Source organism: Rhinopithecus roxellana, chromosome 21 (genome assembly GCF_007565055.1).
Source record: "Rhinopithecus roxellana isolate Shanxi Qingling chromosome 21, ASM756505v1, whole genome shotgun sequence".
Classification (NCBI taxonomy): domain Eukaryota; kingdom Metazoa; phylum Chordata; class Mammalia; order Primates; family Cercopithecidae; genus Rhinopithecus; species Rhinopithecus roxellana.
The window spans coordinates 826,618-845,778 of record NC_044569.1 but is presented as its reverse complement, the minus strand read 5'-3'; the positions used below and the strand labels follow the sequence as shown (position 1 = coordinate 845,778).

Sequence of the window (19,161 nt, the reverse complement as noted above, 5' to 3'; positions counted from 1 at the left end):
AAAGCGGGTCTTGAATAAACAAATCCCTCTCTGCCCTATCCATCTCCTGATGACAGCAATGAAGCATGACTGGAAGCTGACTCAGCATAAAGAGTAGTGCAATGGCCCACTTTGGTTGTATTTTCCTTTATTGGTCTTGGATGATCACATAAAACAATAGTAGGGCATCTTAGGAAAGGCTGTTTTAATTTGGCCTTTGCATGTTATCTGCAAGGGCTCCATCAGACACCCTGTAGCACTGACACAAAAGGCTTTTGGCTATTTTAGATCTGCAAGTACCGCTAGAGAGAAGAGCAGAAGGCCTTATTTACTATTTACCTCTCCAAGAGTGTGTTCACCATTTTTTCAAAAGTCTCGTCACATCTCAGAAGTGGGCTCGTGATCCCCCACTGCAGAGACTTGCTGTACTCATTCAAGCCAAAGTACAGCTTCTCCTCGCAGCCCACGTCCTCCTGGTTCAAAATACAGAGCAAAAACCCAATGAGGACAGGATACAGTGTGTCTTGTTTTCTAGAAAGTGGGGTGGGGAGGGGGGTTGTGGGGGAGTCCCTGTAAGAGGTTATTTTCTGACAAGTAAGAAAAAAATATTGTGTTTCATTATGTAACCCAACACCAACTCTACAGTCATCTCTGAGGCACTAAGTGAAATTTCTTTTCATTTCAAAGGAACTGAATATGTGATTAGTGGAAAGTTGACACACTTCCTTCAGGCACATGGTTCGTTTTCTTTTTCTTTTGTTGGGATACACAAGGTCAGACAGCCTCAATTCTCAGCCTTTTTCCCTGCTGGAAGCAGTTCTCTATACAGATAAATAGGCTCTCCTCAGAACTCTCTAGATACTGACAAACTCCTCTGTTACAGAAACCTTAACTTTTCTGACATCATTTCATAATAGTAATTCATAAAATCTTATGTTTGCAAACAAATTTTACTTTAAAAATGGAATATACGCTTTCCTTAAACAGGACCCACAGTATTTAATGTAGCCCCCCTCTTGATGAGTCAGTCATTACTATGAAAATGAATAGCTATTTTAGGATGTGACACAAAGATGCCCTCAGAGGATCTTGAGAAGTGTGACAAGTTGCTTGTCCTTAAACTCAGAAGCTCCAGGATATTAAATAAGCTTTTTGAGTTAATGAATCTGTTATTGTTTATAGTTTTTTTTGCATCTTTTCTGCATTAGTTTTTTACAGTCACGTCTTGCTGTTATGTTGCCTGTGCCATTTGGTCTATTTTATTTTATTTTATTTTTTGAGACCAAGTTTTTTCTTTTGAGACCAAGTTGCCCAGGCTGGAGAGAAATGGCGCAATCATGGCTCACTGTAACCTCTGCCTCCCAGTTTCAAGTGATTCTCCTGCCTCAGCCTCCCGAGTGGCTGGGATTACAGGTGTCCACCACCATGCCTGGCTCGTTTTTTTTTTTTTTTTTGCATTTTTAGGAGAGACGGGGTTTCGTCACGTTGGTCAGGCTGGTCTCAAATTCCTGGCCTCAGCTTCCCAAAGTGCTGCGATTACAGGCGTGAGCCACTGCACCTGGCCCACTTTTGTTATTTATTATGTGTTGACATTTTTATTTAAGCACTCTCCAACTCATAAAGGAAATAAGACAGCTTTAAAAAATGTAATAAGATAAAGGCTGCGTGCAGTGGCTCACACCTGTAAACCCAGCACTTTTTTTTGAGATCAGCCTGGCCAATATGGTGAAACCCCATCTCTACTAAAAATACAAAAATTAGCCAGGCATGGTGGCGGGTGCCTATATACCCAGCTACTCGGGAGGCTGAGGCAGGAGAATACCTTGAACAAGGAGGTGGAGGTTGCAGTGAGCTGAGATAGAGTCACTGCACTCCAGCCTGGGCGACAGAGCGAAACTCAGTCTCAAAAAAAAAAAAAAATATATACATATATTAAGATAAAAATTAATTAAGCAATCAGAGGAAGAAAAAGCAAGGGTAAGAGAAGGAAGACTGGGCCAGGGATAAAGTAAGTATTCCCTAAAATGCATGCCAGCAGTTTCCGCATATTTTGTTAGAAGTGGGCTACAAATTTGGTAGCCCAAATTCTGAGCATTTTTTTTTTTGAGGATTCTCACTCTGTCACCCAGGCTGGAGTGCAGTGGTGTGATCTCGGCTACTGCAACCTCGGCCTCTTGGGTTCAAGCCATTCTCCTGCCTCAGCCTCCCAAGTAGCTGGGACTACAAGCACGCACCACCACACCCAGCTAATTTTTGTATTTTTAGTAGAGATGAGGTTTCACCATGTTAGCAGGCTGGTCTTGAATTCCTGACCTCAGGTGATCCACCTGCCTCGGCCTCCCAAAGTGCTGGGATTACAGACATGAGTCAATGTGCCTGGCTGGTTCTGAGCTTTTTAGTAACCATCTAAAGAGAAACAACTGTATGATTTATAAGGCCCATAAGATAAAAATAAAGCATGTTTTAACTGAAAGCTTTTAATTTTTTGAGGCCCCCCCCAAAACCCTGCTTTTGGGAATACGTTTGAGAGTAAACAGGCTTTATGAGAGCACCGGAGTATGTTCTTAGTGATACTGGAGACTGACAACATAGATTGAATGACATCTGTTTTCAAGGCTAGAAGCCTTTGCTTATTTCGTTCTGGGCTTAGCTGTGTTCTGGGTAACTGTGTCAAATAAGTCATTTCCCAGGGAAAAAAGTCATCCCATCTAAGCTTCCCTCCTCATCTAGACTGCAGACACAGAGTCATTTGGAAAAGCTTTATGAAGTGTGTACTTGGTCGGCCGGGCGCGGTGGCTCAAGCCTGTAATCCCAGCACTTTGGGAGGCCGAGACGGGCAGATCATGAGGTCAGGAGATCGAGACCATCCTGGCTAACACGGTAAAACCCCGTCTCTACTAAAAAAAATACAAAAAAAAACTAGCTGGGCGAGGTGGTGGCGTCTGTAGTCCCAGCTACTCAGGAGGCTGAGGCAGGAGAATGGCATGAACCCGGGAGGCGGAGCTTGCAGTGAGCCGAGATAGCGCTACTGCACTCCAGCCTGGGCGACAGAGCGAGACTCCGTCTCAAAAAAAAAAAAAAAAAAGTGTGTACTTGGTCTTCACATTTCCTGCTCATCCTTGGCCCCTTTTTCTTTGGGAAATTATTAAATCCTACTCCGAGCCTGCTGCTCTTCCTGACACAGCATTAGAACTGCTGGATACGATGCATCCACCTTGCATCCACCTGTCCTCGTTTTTATCTCTCTCTCTTTTTTCTTAGCAGGTTGGTAAATAGATGGCCTGTGATTAACTAGAGCCAGTATGGGTTCTGAGAACTAGAGCTACTAAAAATTAGAATTACAAGTGAATGGTTTCCCCATCTGTTCTGTTTGCATTAAACTGTAACTATGGTTTTGTGTTACAAAAGTTTTAATAGAAATGAGTGGAACCATTCTTTAAACCATGAGTTATGAAACTGAATGATTTTACTGTAAAGATACGTTTCAGGTATCATAAATCGTATGACTTATTGAATCACTATTTCTGGGGGAAGAATGTCCCTTCTCATAAGGCAAACTCCCCTGTGTGGAAGGCCTGCCCTCTCACTGACCCTCCATGCTCCCAGTGCTTTCGCTGCTGTCTCTGCCTTTGCTCCTGTCCAACGCTCTGCTCTCCAGATGCTGTTCCCTGGAAGGTCACCAAGGACTCCTGAGGCCAACGCCAGTGGTGATGACTTGTTGGCCCTTGGCCTCCCTGCCCTCTTGGCAGTTCTCTTTGTTATTTTCTTCCATGATTCTAACCACACTAGCTGCCTCAATAATCACTGTTTGTTAAAACAAAACAAAACAAAACAAAAAAGAAAACAAAAAACGTAATCTACACAATGGTGTGCTCACCTGCATCTTAACTCAAAGTCAGTCTCATCTGCCCTCCACAAATCAAACTTCCTTCTGGCCAGGCACAGTGGCTCATGCCTATAATCCCAGCACTTAGGGAGGCTGAGGAGGGCAGATCACTTGAGGTCAGGAGTTCAAGACCAGCCTGGCCAACAAGGTGAAACCCCATCTCTACTGAAAATATAAAAAATTAGCCAAGCGTGGTGGCGCACACCTGTAATCCCAGCTACTTAGGAGGCTGATGCAGGAGAATCGCTTGAACCCGGGAGGCAGAGGTTGCAGTGAGCCGAGATTGTGCCACTGCACTCCAACCTGGCTGACAGAGTGAGACTCTGTCTCAAAAAACAAAACAAAACAAAAAACTTCTTTCAACTTCTTTTTTCCAACTAAAGGTAACACCTCAAAAATATTTCTGGTTCTTCCCTCTCCCTGAATAAACAAATCCTAGAAAACGTACCATGTCTCCCATCCATTTTATTGCCAGGACCATTATTCTGATTCATATATTTGTTCATTCTAACCCAAATTATCAGAAAAGCCACTGACTGATCTACTTCTAATCACTTTGACTTAGCCTCTAGATTGAATGAACTGCCTCTCAGTAGCTATTAAAGCTGAACAATTGCGTACTTGATGACCCAGAAATTTCACTCTCAGAGACCCAAAAGAAATGCATACATACATTTACTAAAGGGTGTGCCAGGATGTTACAGCAGTACTATGTAAAATAAAATAGGATGGATACATGAACTGTGGTGGAGTCATACAATGTAACACACACACAAAGCAAAAAGAATGATTTACGATTCATGAAAACTACAAATTTCCCAAACAAAATGTTAAGCAAAGGAAGTCAGAAACAAGACAGTACATACTGCATGTTTCCATTCATATAAGCTCCATACTGAGCAAAACAAATCTGTAGTACAGGAGGCCAGAATAGTGTTACCCTTTAGTGGGGGTGTCCAGAAGGGACACAGGACTTCCAGGGTGGTAGTAAACAAACTAAACATTTTACATTGTTAACAAGAAACAGGTAAATTCTAATAATGCTATATATATATATACACACACACAAATTCTAATTATATAGTGTGTGTATATATATACACTATATATAGTATATATACTATATACTAAATTCTAATAATGCTATATATATGTGTGTATGTATATATACTCTTGCTAAAAAATCCTTAATGCCTGTATAATAAGTGTAAACTTTGCTAGCCTGGCACTCACAGCCTCCATGTGTGTATTTCCAGGCTTCTTTTGCATCCTACGCAGCATTCTCTGAAAAATGCCCAGTTTCCTCCTCTGTGTCCCCTGCCCACACTGTCTGCTGCCAGGAGTGCCTCCTCCTGCCCCCATTCCCCTGCCCAGGCCTTCCTGTCTCCCTAGGGCCATCATCCTCTGTTCTCTTATCCATGGAGCTTCCCCTGGACCTCTCAAATAAATGTGACTCCTCCCTTGCTTCAACTCCCAGAGCATTTTGTTTTTCTGAAATTGTCTTATTCTCCTCTGGATAATAGTGACTTAGATATATACTTTGCTTTCTCCTCTAAACTATCAGTTTTCTTTTTCTTTTTTTTTTGAGACAGAATCTCACTCTGTCACCCATGCTGGAATGCAGTGGCACTATCTCGGTTATTTGCAACCTCCACCTCCCGGGTTCAAGTGATTCTCCTGCTTCAGCCTTCCGAGTAGCTGGGATTACAGTTGCCCGCCACCATGCCTGGATAATTTTTGTCTTTTTAGTAGGGATGGGGTTTCACCATGTTGCCCAGGCTGGTCTCGAACTCCTGACCTCAAATGATCTGCCTGCCTCGGCCTCCCAAAGTGCTGGGATTACAGGTGTGAGCCACTGTACTCGGCTTAAACCATCAGTTTTCTGTGTGTTCTTTGCAAGATTCAACACAAGTCCACAAGTGTGCTCAATCATATTTTTTGAATTCAATTAATTTGCTTTTTTCCAATTATCCCTCCTGGGATATAGGCTTCAAGATAACTAAAGGATGCTAATCATCAGGAACTTCTCCCTTACACGTATAAAGTTGTTGTAAATTAAATTTTTTCCCCCTTTATCCCATGTTGATCTCAATTTCAGGGACGATTTCTTTAAATCTTAAATTGAAGAAGAGTATAACTCTTCACCTCTCAATTAGTTTGAACAAATACCTGATATCATATCTTTAATCCAGAAGAACATCACTAGATATGTCTAAGATAAGAAGCCCCTCATCTTTTTTTTTTTTTTTTTGAGATGGAGTCTTTCTCTGTCGCCTAGGCTGGAGTGCAGTGGCGTAATCTCGGCTCACTGCAATCCCCATTTCCTGTGTTCAAGCAATTCTCCGGCCTCAGCCTCCGGAGTAGCTGGAATTACAGGTGCCCACCACCACACCCGGCTAATTTTTGTATTTTTAGTAGAGATGGGGTTTCACCACATTGGCCAGGTTGGTCTCGAACTCCCGATCTCAAGTGATCCACTCATCTCAGCCTCCCAGGGTGCTGAGTTTACAGGCGTGAGCCACTGTGCCTGGCCAAGAACCCTTTTCAGAAACATAACCACAGGCTAGGTACAGTGGCTCATGCCTGTAATCCTAACACTTTGGGAGGTCAAGATGGGAGAACTGCTTGAGGCCAAGAGTTAGAGACCAGCCTGGACAATATAGTGAGACACTGTCTCTACAGAATATTTTTAAAATTAGCCAGGCATGGTGGTATGTGCATGTAGCTCTGCTACTTGGGAGGGTGAGGTGGGAGGATTGTTTGAGCCCAGGAGTTTGAGGCTGCAGTGAATCATGATTGTACCACTGCATTCCAGCACGGGTGTCAGACCCTGACTCAAAAATAAATAAATAAATAAATAACTGTAATACCATTATTAAACCTTAAAAATTAATCATTTCCTTAAAATGATTTTTTTTTTTTTTTTGGTACAGGGTCTTGCTCTGTCTCCCAAGCTGGAGTGTAGTGACACAATCTCAGCTCACTGCAGCCTCGACCTCCTGGGTTCAAAAAGTCTTCCCAACTCCGCCTCCCGAGTAGCTGGGACTACAGATGTATGTCTGGCTAACTTTTGTACTTCTTGTAGAGATGGGGTCTCACCATGTTGCCCTGGCTGGTCTTGAACTCCTGGGCTCAAGCGATCCATCTGCCTCGGCCTCCCAAAGTGCTGAGATTACAGGTGTGAGCCACGGTGCCCGGCTAAAATGACTTTTAAGGAAAATTATTTTAAACCTGTTTCTCTATTTCATGGTAAGAGAAAATAAAGGCAGACGCTATTGGTCCTTCTTCCTATCACTGGGGTGTGATCCCTTTTGGAAAAGACTGAATTAGGACAGTTCTCTCTACACTCCAACAATATACTGAAATTTAATGTATAATAGGAGAACTATCTGGGGGATTAAAAAATTAATTATTCTTGGCTCACAACTGTAATCCCAGGACTTTGAGAGGCTTGTGGATCACCTGAGGTTGGGAGTTCAAGATCACCCTGGCCAACATGGTGAAACTTGGTCTCTACTAAAAAAACAAAAATTAGCCAGGCATGGTGGCGGGCACCTGTAATCCCAGCTACTCTGGAGGCTGAGGCAGGAGAATTGCTTGAACCTGGGAGGCGGAGGTTGCAGTGAGCTGAGTTCGTACCACTGCACTCTAGCCTGGGTGACAGAGCGAGACTCCGCCTCAAAAAAAATTAATTTAAAAAAAAATTTTTATTTCCATTCATTCTCTTGGCAATCCCATTCTTTGTCAGAGCAACCCAGCAGCTACTTGGGTAGCCCATAGGCTCCCCTTGTAGTTTGGAGGCAAAGGCAGCTCTGGCAGCTCTGTTATCTCATCCCTACCTCGACTGCCCAATGAATGGCTGGAGCTGGCATGGAGAAGATACCAAGAAAGCAAAGCAAAAGCTCAAAGTAATCTCTAATGACAGTGAACACACTGAGTTAGTTCTCATAAGGCAGTGACTGCTGAAGACAACAAGATTCAAGGACCTGAGCTTCCTGCTTGCAAGGAACAAACCAATGCTCGAAGACAAGAGCGCAAAGTCAGCGAAAACTTACCTTCTTCATGACAGAATAAAATGCACTGGGTTGAAAAATAAATGTTAGTTTTATGTAAGACATTTTTGGTGTTTTTTACTTAAACATGTTTATTTAAAAATATCCAGTGTGTTCAGTATTTTTAAATGAAGGACCCATTGCTTAATGGCTAATTTTTATTATTTTTATGAAACTCATATTTCTTTTCTTTGATAGTATATTTAGCATACAGTTTGTAGGTCATACAAAATATTTTTCAATAGTAGAGATTGGAGTAAAAACTATAAATCCCTGGATATATCCAATGTTGAGATAGGTAGTCTCAACACATTCACTGCTACTATGGAGTTATTTAAAGTAACAGTGCCATCATCCCATTTCATGCAGAAGACTGTGAAAACTGATTTAAAACAAAACCCAGTTGCTGGAGGAGCAAGAGAGTAATTAACAGTGATGCAGATCATCAGACTAAAACATGACAAAAAGGCCATCCAAGAGGACAATAAAATTTCCAGGTCTCAGGGTGAAATTAATCATATGAAGGCACAAAGGAAATCCAGGATATTGGTCATGGCCTCAGATAACATTAACATTTTCTTTTTGAAAAATTATATAGGACAGATAATTTTGCATCTGCACGATACCTAAGAACCACCTAATCAGATTTATACAGGATACTATTCACTAGACTTTAGTCTTATAATAATTGTAAATATATGGAACTTTTGGAAGATACAGAATTACGTTAGATATTTATTTATTTTTATTTATTTATTTATTTTTGAGACAGAGTCTCATTCTGTCCCCCAGGCTGGAGTGTAATGGCACGATCTCGGCTCACTGCAACCTCCGCCTCCCAGGTTCAAGTGATTCTCCTGCCTCAGCCTCCCGAGTAGCTAGAACTACAGGCACCCACCAGCACACCTGGCTAATTTTTTGTATTTTCAGTAGAGACGGGGTTTCACCATCTTAGCCAGGATGGTCTCGATCTCCTGATCTCGTGATCCACCCGCCTTGGCCTCCTGAAGTGCTGGAATTACAGGCGTGAGCCACCACGCCCGGCCAGATTTTTGAAGTCTTACATAAAGCATTATATTATATTTTGAATTCTTATGAATATGATCTTAAGCCGTGACATATTTTGTTACAAGGTCCTACCCTCTGGGGAACTAAGAACATGACAGTGTATCAGATAGCAGGCAAGAGACTCACCCCAGTATCCAGCTGTATCCAGTGAACCTCATTGCTAGAGCTAATACGGGACTGTTGGGTCTGCAGAGTGTATGGGAAGGAGCTGACCTGGAGCACCAGGAGGTTGAAAGCTTCCAGAACTTCTCTGCAATTAATGACCCTATCAGCTAGTCCATGACTGGGTTCGCCATGTGACAAAGAGCCTGAAATGACACTGTAGAAAAATTGAAAGTCATATTAATGCCTCATTTAACCAAGTAGATACAGAATCAGACCCTAACAAGGAGATACTGTTTTAGTTTTTATTTTTCTATCTCTTTTCAATTGGGAGCAGAGTAGAAACAACCAAAATTTGACACAGAAGGGAAAAAATTTACATTCCCTCTTTTCAGACAGATTTCAGGAATATGTATTTTTTTTTTCCTTTTCAGTTTATTCCCAATATACCTCAAAGTGCAAACTCAGTTATTTAGACCAGTGATATCTAAATCTGCAGTTGGGCCGGGCATGGTGGCTCACATCTGTAATCCCAGCACTTTGGGAGGCCAAGGCAGATAGACCACCTGAGGTCAGGAGTTCAAAACCAGCCTGGCCTACATGGTGAAACCCCGTCTCTATTAAAAAAAAAAAATACAAAAAAAATTAGCTGGGTGTGGTAGTGTGTGCCTGTAATCCTAGCTACTTGGGAGGCTAAGGCAGGAGAAATGCTTGAACTAGGAGGAGGAGGTTGCGGTGAGCAGAAATCACACCACTGCGCTCCAGCCTGGGCAACACAGGGTCCATGAGCCATTCCTGCTCATAGAAGACTACCAAGACCTGAATAGATGTGGGCAAAATTTCTTTTCCCGCTCTCTCTCTCCTTTCCTTCCTTTCTTTGAAATCTAACAAGTTCTACAAGATCTTATTTATACCTATGTATGGCTCTAGGTTTCAGATTGTGGAGGATTATCCAACACTTTCTGGCTTCTGAATAAGAGCTTTTGCAATTCTGACATTTCCCTGCCACAAACCAAAAACTTCCAGATTCTTAACCTCAGCATCTCCTGGAGAAAAGAAAATCTATAAATGTTTGATGATGCCTGAAATTTCTCTACCCATTACATGGTGAGGACAAACCATGATATGTAATACATGATGACTATTTGCCACCCCCCACCCCTGCCGATTTGCCTTTTAATCCATAGAAGCAAAGATGTCCCCTACCAGATAATTACTATAATTTGATCTGGGAGCAAAAGTGGTTCCACATTTGACTCCTTCTTTTTTTTTTTTCTTTTTGAGATGGAATCTCTCTCTTTCACCCAGGCTGTAGTGCAGTGGCATCATCTCTGCTCACTGCAACCTCTGTCTCCTGGGTTCAAGTGATTCTCCTGCTTCAGCCTCCCAGGTAGCTGGGATTACAGGCATGTGCCACCACGCCCGGCTAATTTTTTTGTATTTCTGGTAGAGACAGGGTTTCACCATGTTGGCCAGGCTGGTCTTGAACTCCTGACCTCAAGTAATCCACCTGCCTTGGCCTCTTAAAGTGCTGGGATTACAGGTGTGAGACACTGTACCCTGCCAACTTCTCTTTCATTAATAAGTTCATCCAGGCCAGGCATGGTGGCTCACGCCTGTAATCCCAGCACTTTGGGAGGCCAAGGCGGGTGAATCACAAGGTCAGGAGTTCAAGACCAGCCTGGTCAAGATGGTGAAACCCCATCTCTACTAAAAATACAAAAATTAGCCAGATGTCTCGTGGGCACCTGTAATCCCAGCTATTTGGGAGGATGAGGCACAGAACTGCCTGAACCTGGGAGGCGGAGGTTGCAGTGAGCCGAGATTGCACCACTGCACTCCAGCCTGGGCGACAGAGCGAGACTCTATCTCAATAATAATAATAATAATTTCATCCAGTAAATATGATATTCTCTTGTTTAAACTGGGGAACTGGGGAAGATTTCAGGTCATGAAAGTGCATCTCTACTGCTTTTAAAGGCAAGAGGGAAAAGAGAAGGGCAAAGATGAGGAGAAATAGTGGGAGAAGAAAGAAGAGAAGCAAGGCCAAATGGAAAAGTGCGCTGGAGGCAGAGAGGGAAGCACATCACCCTTCCAGGAGCTCATTCATCCTAACTTCCTTATTGCTGTCCTTTCTCTGACAAAGCTGAGTGCTACCAAGCTCTTAAAACAAAATTTTTTCAGGAATCTTTAATTCATCCAGAGTGTAGTGATATGATTTGCCTCTGTTTCCCTACCCAAATCTCATCTTGTAGCTCCCATAATTCCCATGTGGTATGGGAGGGAGCTGGTGGGAGATGACTGAATTACGGGGACAGGTCTTTCCCACGCTGTTCTTGTGACAGCAAAAGTCTCATGAGATCTGATAGTATTTTAAGGGGGAATAAGCTGGCTGGAGAAATTTGCATAAGTAGTGAGGAGCCGAATGTTAGCCCCCAAGACAATGGGGGAAAATGTCTCCAGGGCATGTCAGAGGTCTTCATGGCAGCACCCCCCCCATCCACAGACCTAGAGGCCTGGGAGGGAAATGTGGTTTTGTGGGCTGGGCCATGTGCTGTGTGCAGCCTAGGAACTTGGACCCGTGTCCCAGCTGCTCCAGCCATGACTAAAAGGGGCCAATGTACAGGCTTGGGCTGTTGCTTCAGAGGGTGGAAGCCCCAAGCCTTGGCAGCTTCCACATGGTGTTGAGCCTGTGGGTGCACAGAAGTGAAGAACTGAGGTTTGGGAACCTCTGCCTAGATTTCAGAAGATGTATGGAAATGCCTGGATGCCCAGACAAAAGTTTGCTGAAGGGGTGGAGCCCTCATGGAGAACCTCTGCTAGGGCAGTGTGGAAGGGAAATGTGGGGTCAGACCCACCACACAGAGTTCCTACTGGGGCCTGTAGCCCCTTTGTTTTAGTCAATTTCTCCCATTTGGAATGGCTATATTTATCCAATGCCTGTACCCTCATTGTATCTAGGAAGAAACTAACTTGCTTTTGATTTTACAGGCTCATAGGCAGAAGGGACTTGCCTTGTCTCAGATGAGACTTTGGACTTTTGAGTTAATGCTGAAAAGAGTTGAGACTTTGGGGGACTGTTGGGAAGGCATAATTGGTTTTGAAATGTGAAGATATGAGATTTGGGAGGGGCCAGGAGTAGAAAGATATGGTTTGGCTCTGTATCTCCACCCAAATCTCATCTTGTAGCTCCCATAATTCCCACATGTTGTGGGAGGGACCCAGTAGGAGATGACTGAATTACGGGGGTGGGTCTTTCCCGTGCTGTTCTTGTGACAGTGAGTAAGTCTCATGAGATCTGATGATATTATCAGAGGTTTCTACTTTTACATCTTCCTCATTCTCTCTTTGCCTGTTGCCATCCTTGTAAGATGTGACTTGCTCCTCCTTGCCTTATGCCATGATTGTGAGGCTTCCCCTGCTATGAGGAACTGTGAGTCCAATTAAACCTCTTTCTTTTATAAATTTTCCCAGTCTCAGGTATGTCCTTATCAGCAGCATGAAAATGGACCAACATATGTAGTTAACATAAAACCAACGTGAAATCGATGAGAAAAGCTGAGGAAACAAGAAAAGGGTAGGAAAAGGTTACCAGTAAGAAGACAGCAAATGTTAGGGTCCCTGGGCTTTGGAATCACTTTTAACACATTTTCTTTTCTTTTCTTTTCTTTTTTTTTTTTTGAGACAAAGTCTCACTCTGTCACCCAGACAGGAGTGCAGTGGTGTGATCTTGGCTCACTGCAACCTCCAGTGCCTGGGTTCAAACAATTCTCCTGCCTCAGCCTCCCAAGTAGCTGGGATTACAGGCATGTGCTACCAGGCCCGGCTAATTTTTGTATTTTTAGTAGCATGGGGTTTCACCATGTTGGCCAGGCTGGTCTCAAACTCCTGACCTCAAGCAATCCACCCACCTCGGCCTCCCAAAGTGTTGGGATTACAGGCGTGAGCCACCACGCCTGGCCACATTTAACACATTTCATTAGGTAACAATTATTCCTGTAGAAGGGAGACTCCATTTGCTCACTCTGAACCAATCACCTCGTTAGTTCCACATGGGAGTTGTCATGAACTAGCACAAACAGTGTGTACGGGTTCTGTTTCACTCTCCTCATAAAAACTTCAAACTTGGTTTGAATCTCATTGTCTAGACGAACAACATATTTTTCTGCTCTCTGATGGGCTGTCCCATTTTCCTCCAGACCCAAGTCTACAAGGACACCTGCCAAGAAGAAAAAAATTAATCTTTTAACACACTTTTACACATACACACACACACAGGAGACAGACTTGAGTTCACTGTCTGCTGACACTGGGTACCAACTGTATGAAGATATTTACAGAGCAGATACTTTTTCCTTTTTATGTTCCCCATCACAGTATGAGGAGGAAATATCAGATATCCTTTTCTTCATAACACTGCCCGTCACTTCCCACCCCTGACACAAATACAGGGAACATTCTGGTACATGAGATAAAAGCAGCTGAGTGTATGAGACCTTTGCTTCACTAAATTCTATTTGCATATAAAGTGCTGCTGCTAATGGCTTCAACAGGCCACCTGGAAAAAAATTAAGCTTTGGGCTACAGCTCTTGACCAAATTAATATAAGCCTTCTTTACCCTAAATTTAGCAACAAAACATATATGAGAAAAGAAAAACCCAATATATTAATGCTCAAAGATACCACGTTAGACTGTGAGCTTTTTGGTAGTGTTTTACTCATTTTTATACAATGACCATCTTGCACAGTATTTAGAGCACTGGCACACCTCAATGAATGTTGGATTTATGTACCAACTTAATAAACTGAACTGAATTAGTCATGATTGCTATATTCTCAACATGTTAGAAACTAAGAAACTTTAATACCGTATCATTGTCTCTGTCTATAATAAAATTACTTCTTTTTTTTTTTTTTTTTGAGATAGAGTCTCGCTCTGTCACCCAGGCTGGAGTGCAGTGGTGTGATCTCGGCTCACTGCAAGCTCCACCTCCCAGGTTCATGTCATTCTCCTGCCTCAGCCTCCCCAGTAGCTGGGTCTACAGGCGCCTGCCACCACGCCCGGCTAATTTTTTTGTATTTTTAGTAGAGACGGGGTTTCACCGTGTTAGCCAGGATGGTCTCGATCTCCTGACCTTATGATCCGCCCACCTCGGCCTCCCAAAGTGCTGGGATTACAGGCGTGAGCCACTGCGCCCGGCCAATAAAATTACTTCTACACACATCTAAAGTAGTTCTAGGCACATAAAGCTGTTGTTGAGATAATTGATTAAAAGAGGAAATCTTCCTTTAAATAAAGAGACTTTTATGAATTACATTGACTTAATTTTATCTGTCTTTTCTTTTAATATAAATGCAGCTCAATGAAGAATTACATGTAATTAATTAGCATCTAGATGCTGTAATACTAACAGGCCTAAATGGTATAACAGAAAAAAAATGTTTTACCATATGAAAAATTCTTTATACCAGAAAAGGTGGACAGAAAGGTAATTTTGCTTCCAAACACTGTTCATGAGGAGCCTTTACTCACCGATTGTTTTCAATTCTCACCCAAATGTAGTCAAATTTTGTTGTGAATATTTCCAAAAGCAATCAATCAAACATTTAATTTGGCAGATACTGTGATTTTTTTGAAAGTGGATTGTGGCCAGATGTGGTGGCTTATGCCTGTAATCCCAGCACTTTGGGAGGCTAAGACGGGTGGATCACTTGAGGCCAGGAGTTCCAGACCAGCCTGGGCAACATAGTGAGACCTCATCTCTATAAAAAAATACAAAAATTAGCTGGGTGTGGTGGTGCACGCCTGTAGTCCCAGCTACCCAGAAGGCTGAGGAGGAGAATCACTTCAACCCAGGAGGCCGAGGTTGTGGTGTGCCGAGATCACACCACTGCACTCCGGCCTGGACAACAGAGTGAGACTCTGTTTCAAAAAAACAAAAAAAGAAACAAAAGAGAGGAAAAAACTCATTCAACATTTGATAGCTATTTATTGATCATCTATCTACCATGTGCCATGCCAGTTACTGTGCTAGGTCTGGGGAAACAGAGGGGAACAGGAATAAGATCTAAATCTCATAGAGCTTATGATGGAGATGACAGAAAATTTTGATGAGTGTCACGATGGAGACAACGTATATGGGGTAGGTAGAGGAAGCCAGCAGAGGCATTAGAGAAAGGACCTACTTAATCTCTAAAGTGTCTGTTTCCTTATCTGTAAAACAGGGAGTGTAGTACCAGTTACAAATTAGTCTGTATTTCCAGTTTATCCTTAGGAAATAAGCAGCATGAGTTAAGGCATCCTAAAAAGAAACGATTATAAATAATTCATAAAGAGGATAAAATATATTGTATTGATAATTATGAGTTTGCTGCCTTTCAAAACAAATGAAGTAAAGACCAACTGTGGCTTTTTGGCTAAGATCAAGTGTAAAGATGACTGTATATCTTTGACAGGTCAATTGCATACATTCCCTTACTGGAAAAACAAAGTTACAGAAATCTAAGAGGTTGTTTTCTTGACAATAACATGGTATATTAGTCCATAACTATGCAGGCTGATGGCTCTGTCCTGAGCAGGCACATCAGAGCTACCTGATTGTTTTATTTCTAACTGGGTGTTTTTAGTAATCAGCCCTACTTTTAAATTGTCTTTTAGACTTTTAAGTTTTTTTTTTCCTCATAATGAAAGTGATAGATACTTATTTTGGAAAAACTGAACAGTACAGAGATACATTTAAAAAGAAAAACGTATCCATAATTATTTAATTCACTGCTTCCATTTTTGTGCTTTTTTTCCTGTTTTTTTAATGCATATTGTGCGGCCTGACTCACATTTTGTAATTGTATATCCTGAGATATATATGTGTGTGTGTATGTATGTGTGTGTGTATGTATATATATATATATATTTGGCTTATAACTACAAAGTAAGAAACAAAACAAGTGAGAATAACACTATCATTGTTTACTAATAATATGTCTGTGTAGAAAACACAAAATAATCTATGGATGAATCAATAAGAATTTAGTTGATGAATTCAAAATCAGTTTACAAAGATCAGTTGCATTTCTGTACACAAGCAGTAGTTATGAAGTGTACTTAAAAAAAAATTTACAGGATGTTAAAAAAATATTATGTATCGGCCAGGCGTGGTGGCTCACGCCTGTAATCCCAGCACTTTGGGAGGCAGAGGCGGCTGGATCATGAGGTCAGGAGATCGAGACCATCCTGACCAACACGGTGAAACCCCGTCTCTACTAAAAATTACACACAAAAAATTAGCTGGGCGTGGTAGTGGGCGCCTGTAGTCCCAGCTACTCGGGAGGCTGAGGCAGGAGAATGGTGTGAACCCGGGAAGCAGAGCTTACAGTGAGCTGAAACTGTGCCACTGCACTCCAGCCTGGGCGACAAAGTGAGACTCCGTCTAAAAAAAAAAAAAAAAAAAAAAAAAAATATATATATATATATATATATATATCTACCTATATATATATTATATATCTACATATATATATATCTACCTGTATATATATTATATATCTAGGAATAAATCTTACAAAAGGCATGTAAGACCTTTATGGAGAAAATGATGAAACTACTAATTATGTTAAAAATGACCTAAATAGAGCTACATCATAAAATAAAGTTAAAATTGAATTTTCCTCAAACTTATCTAGAGATTCAAAGTAATTCCAATAAAAATTACCTTTTTTTTTTTTTTAATTTAGAGACAAGAGCCTTGTTCTGTCACCCATGCTAAGTGTAGTAGTGTGATCACACCTCACTGTGGCCTTGAGCTACTGGGCTCAAGCTATCCTCCTGCCTCGGTGTCCTGAGTAGCTGGGCCTGCAGGCATGTGCCAGCATGCTTGGCTAAGTGTTTTTTCTTTTTTAAGAGATGGGGGTCTCACTATGTTGCCCATGCTGGTCTCAAACTCCTGGTCTCAAGCAATCCTCCAGCTTTGGCCTCTCAAAGCACTGGCATTATACGCATGATCCTGGCCCAACAGGTTTTTTTTTTTTTAATTTTACTTGAAAAAATGTTTTTTAAAATGTATACGGCCAAGCAAAGAACCAAAAAGGGTCAAGATAATTCTGAAGTAGAAAACATGGGAGAGGTTTGTCTCACTGGAAATCAAGAATTTCTTTGTTAATAAGACAGTGGTTTGGGCACAGAGGTAGGAGTTAGTAATTGTGTAATTACCAGAAAAAAATCAAAGACGTGAAGATATTGTAGATAATGAGAACTAGGCTTCTTCCTGTCAGAGAAAGAAGTTACAAGTGACTCATATTTTTAAACATAGATCGGTAGATAGAGAAATAAAGAGGTATATGTGTGCGTTCATGGGTTAATATACATATACATGGTTTCCTAGCTCTGTCTGCTGAGTGGGCTTAGGCGCAATGACATCCTAGTAGCAATGGGCACACTTAACACCCAAATTTTGATTTCTAAATACCATTCTTCAATACAAGGAACCAGGTTTCTTGGAAAAAAGGTTAATCCCAGTGTTGAGGCAGAAAAATAAAAGTAAACCTAGAATGTCTTATGGTTTCAGAAAGCAAGAAAACAGTATGTTAAAAAAAAAAACAAAACACAAGGGCCTGCCCGAAGGAGCCTCCAATGGCCAATGCTGGAAAATTTGAGCAAAATAATAATGATCATCAGTATAGTGTTGGAAATAACCCACAGAATAAAATAAAAATGATCTGTATTTATAAATACATAGATAAATGAGAAGGAACAGCTTTTCCTTACAGAATTTAATTAACGAACTCTTACTAGTAAATGTAGGGAAAAAATGACAGAAAATCATCATCTTGGAAATACCACAATACATTGCAGGCAAGATCCACTAATGGATGCAAAAATTAGCGGCTGAAAGTTTGATGAAAACAGGATATTACCATTTCTCAAAATATTTCCACAAGATTTTAAATCAATTCCAAAGAAGACACCAGTAACTTTACAATGCAGGAACTTGGCAGACATACCTTAATCAAGTGATCAAGGTTAACATCACCAATAATAAAACATCAACCTCATGTACTCCCTGACATGATGCAATCAGGACACAGTATCACTTTTATGGTTTTCTTGCCCAAAACTCAAAACCTCAATTAAATTGTGAGAAAACTCAAGCATTCCCTACACAAAACAATTGATTAGTATTCACTTAAGGTCAGGAAAAGCTAGGAAAGACTGAAGAAAAGTCATAGATCGGAGGAAATGAAAAGGACATAACTGAATGCAATGTGTGAATCTGGATTGGAACCTGGAATAGGAAAACAACATGAAGAGAAAGACTGGGGAGATCTTCCATTAACAGCATCATTCTGGCATTGATTTCCTGCTCTGATAGTTGTATTATAGTTAGGTAAGTTGTTAACTTTGAGAGAAATTGAGTGAAGGGTTTAGCGAACTCTATGATTTTTTAACAGCTTTAGTGATTGATATAAGCATGTATTCACATATAATTTACCCATTTAGAGTGCATAATTCAATGGCTTTTAGTATATATTCATGGAGCTGGACAACAGTCACCACAATTTTAAAACATTTTCATCACCTCCTAAGGAAACTCCACATATTTAACCCCTCAATTATTCCCTCAACACCCCCAATCCCCAGGCAATCACAGTCTACTTTGTGTCTCTATAGACGGGCTTATTCTAGACATTTCATGTAAGTGGAATTGTACAAGATGCAATCTTGTGTGATTGGTTTCTTTCATTTGGAATAATGTTTTCAAGTTTCATCCATGTTGTAGTATGCATCAATACTTTCTTTCTCTTTATTGTTTATATTCCACTGTACAGATATACCACATTTTATTTATCCATTCATCACTTGGTGGATATCTGGGTTTTTCTGCTTTTGGGCTATTATGAATAATGTTGCAATCAACATTTGTATACAGGTTTTTGCATGCACGTATATTTTCACTTCTCTCTCATTTCAGATTTTTTTTTTTTTTTTTTTTTGAGACAGTGTCTCGTTCTGTCACCTTGCTCTGTCGCCCAGGCTGGAGTGCAGTGGTGCAGTCTCGGCTCACTGCAAGCTCCACCTC

The 19,161-nt window shown here is 41.3% G+C and overlaps 1 protein-coding gene across 1 annotated transcript in view; it reads right to left on the bottom strand.

The window, feature by feature from the left end:
* GREB1L (GREB1 like retinoic acid receptor coactivator) overlaps positions 1-19,161 on the bottom strand; it is a 162,907-nt gene that overhangs the window by 37,014 nt on the left and 106,732 nt on the right. The window contains exons 18-20 of the mRNA XM_010354886.2: positions 13,126-13,306; positions 9,112-9,304; positions 319-452 (exon numbers count right to left, since the gene is read on the bottom strand). Coding sequence (XP_010353188.2) covers positions 319-452; positions 9,112-9,304; positions 13,126-13,306 — 508 coding nt within the window. The remainder of the gene's footprint in view (positions 1-318; positions 453-9,111; positions 9,305-13,125; positions 13,307-19,161) is intronic.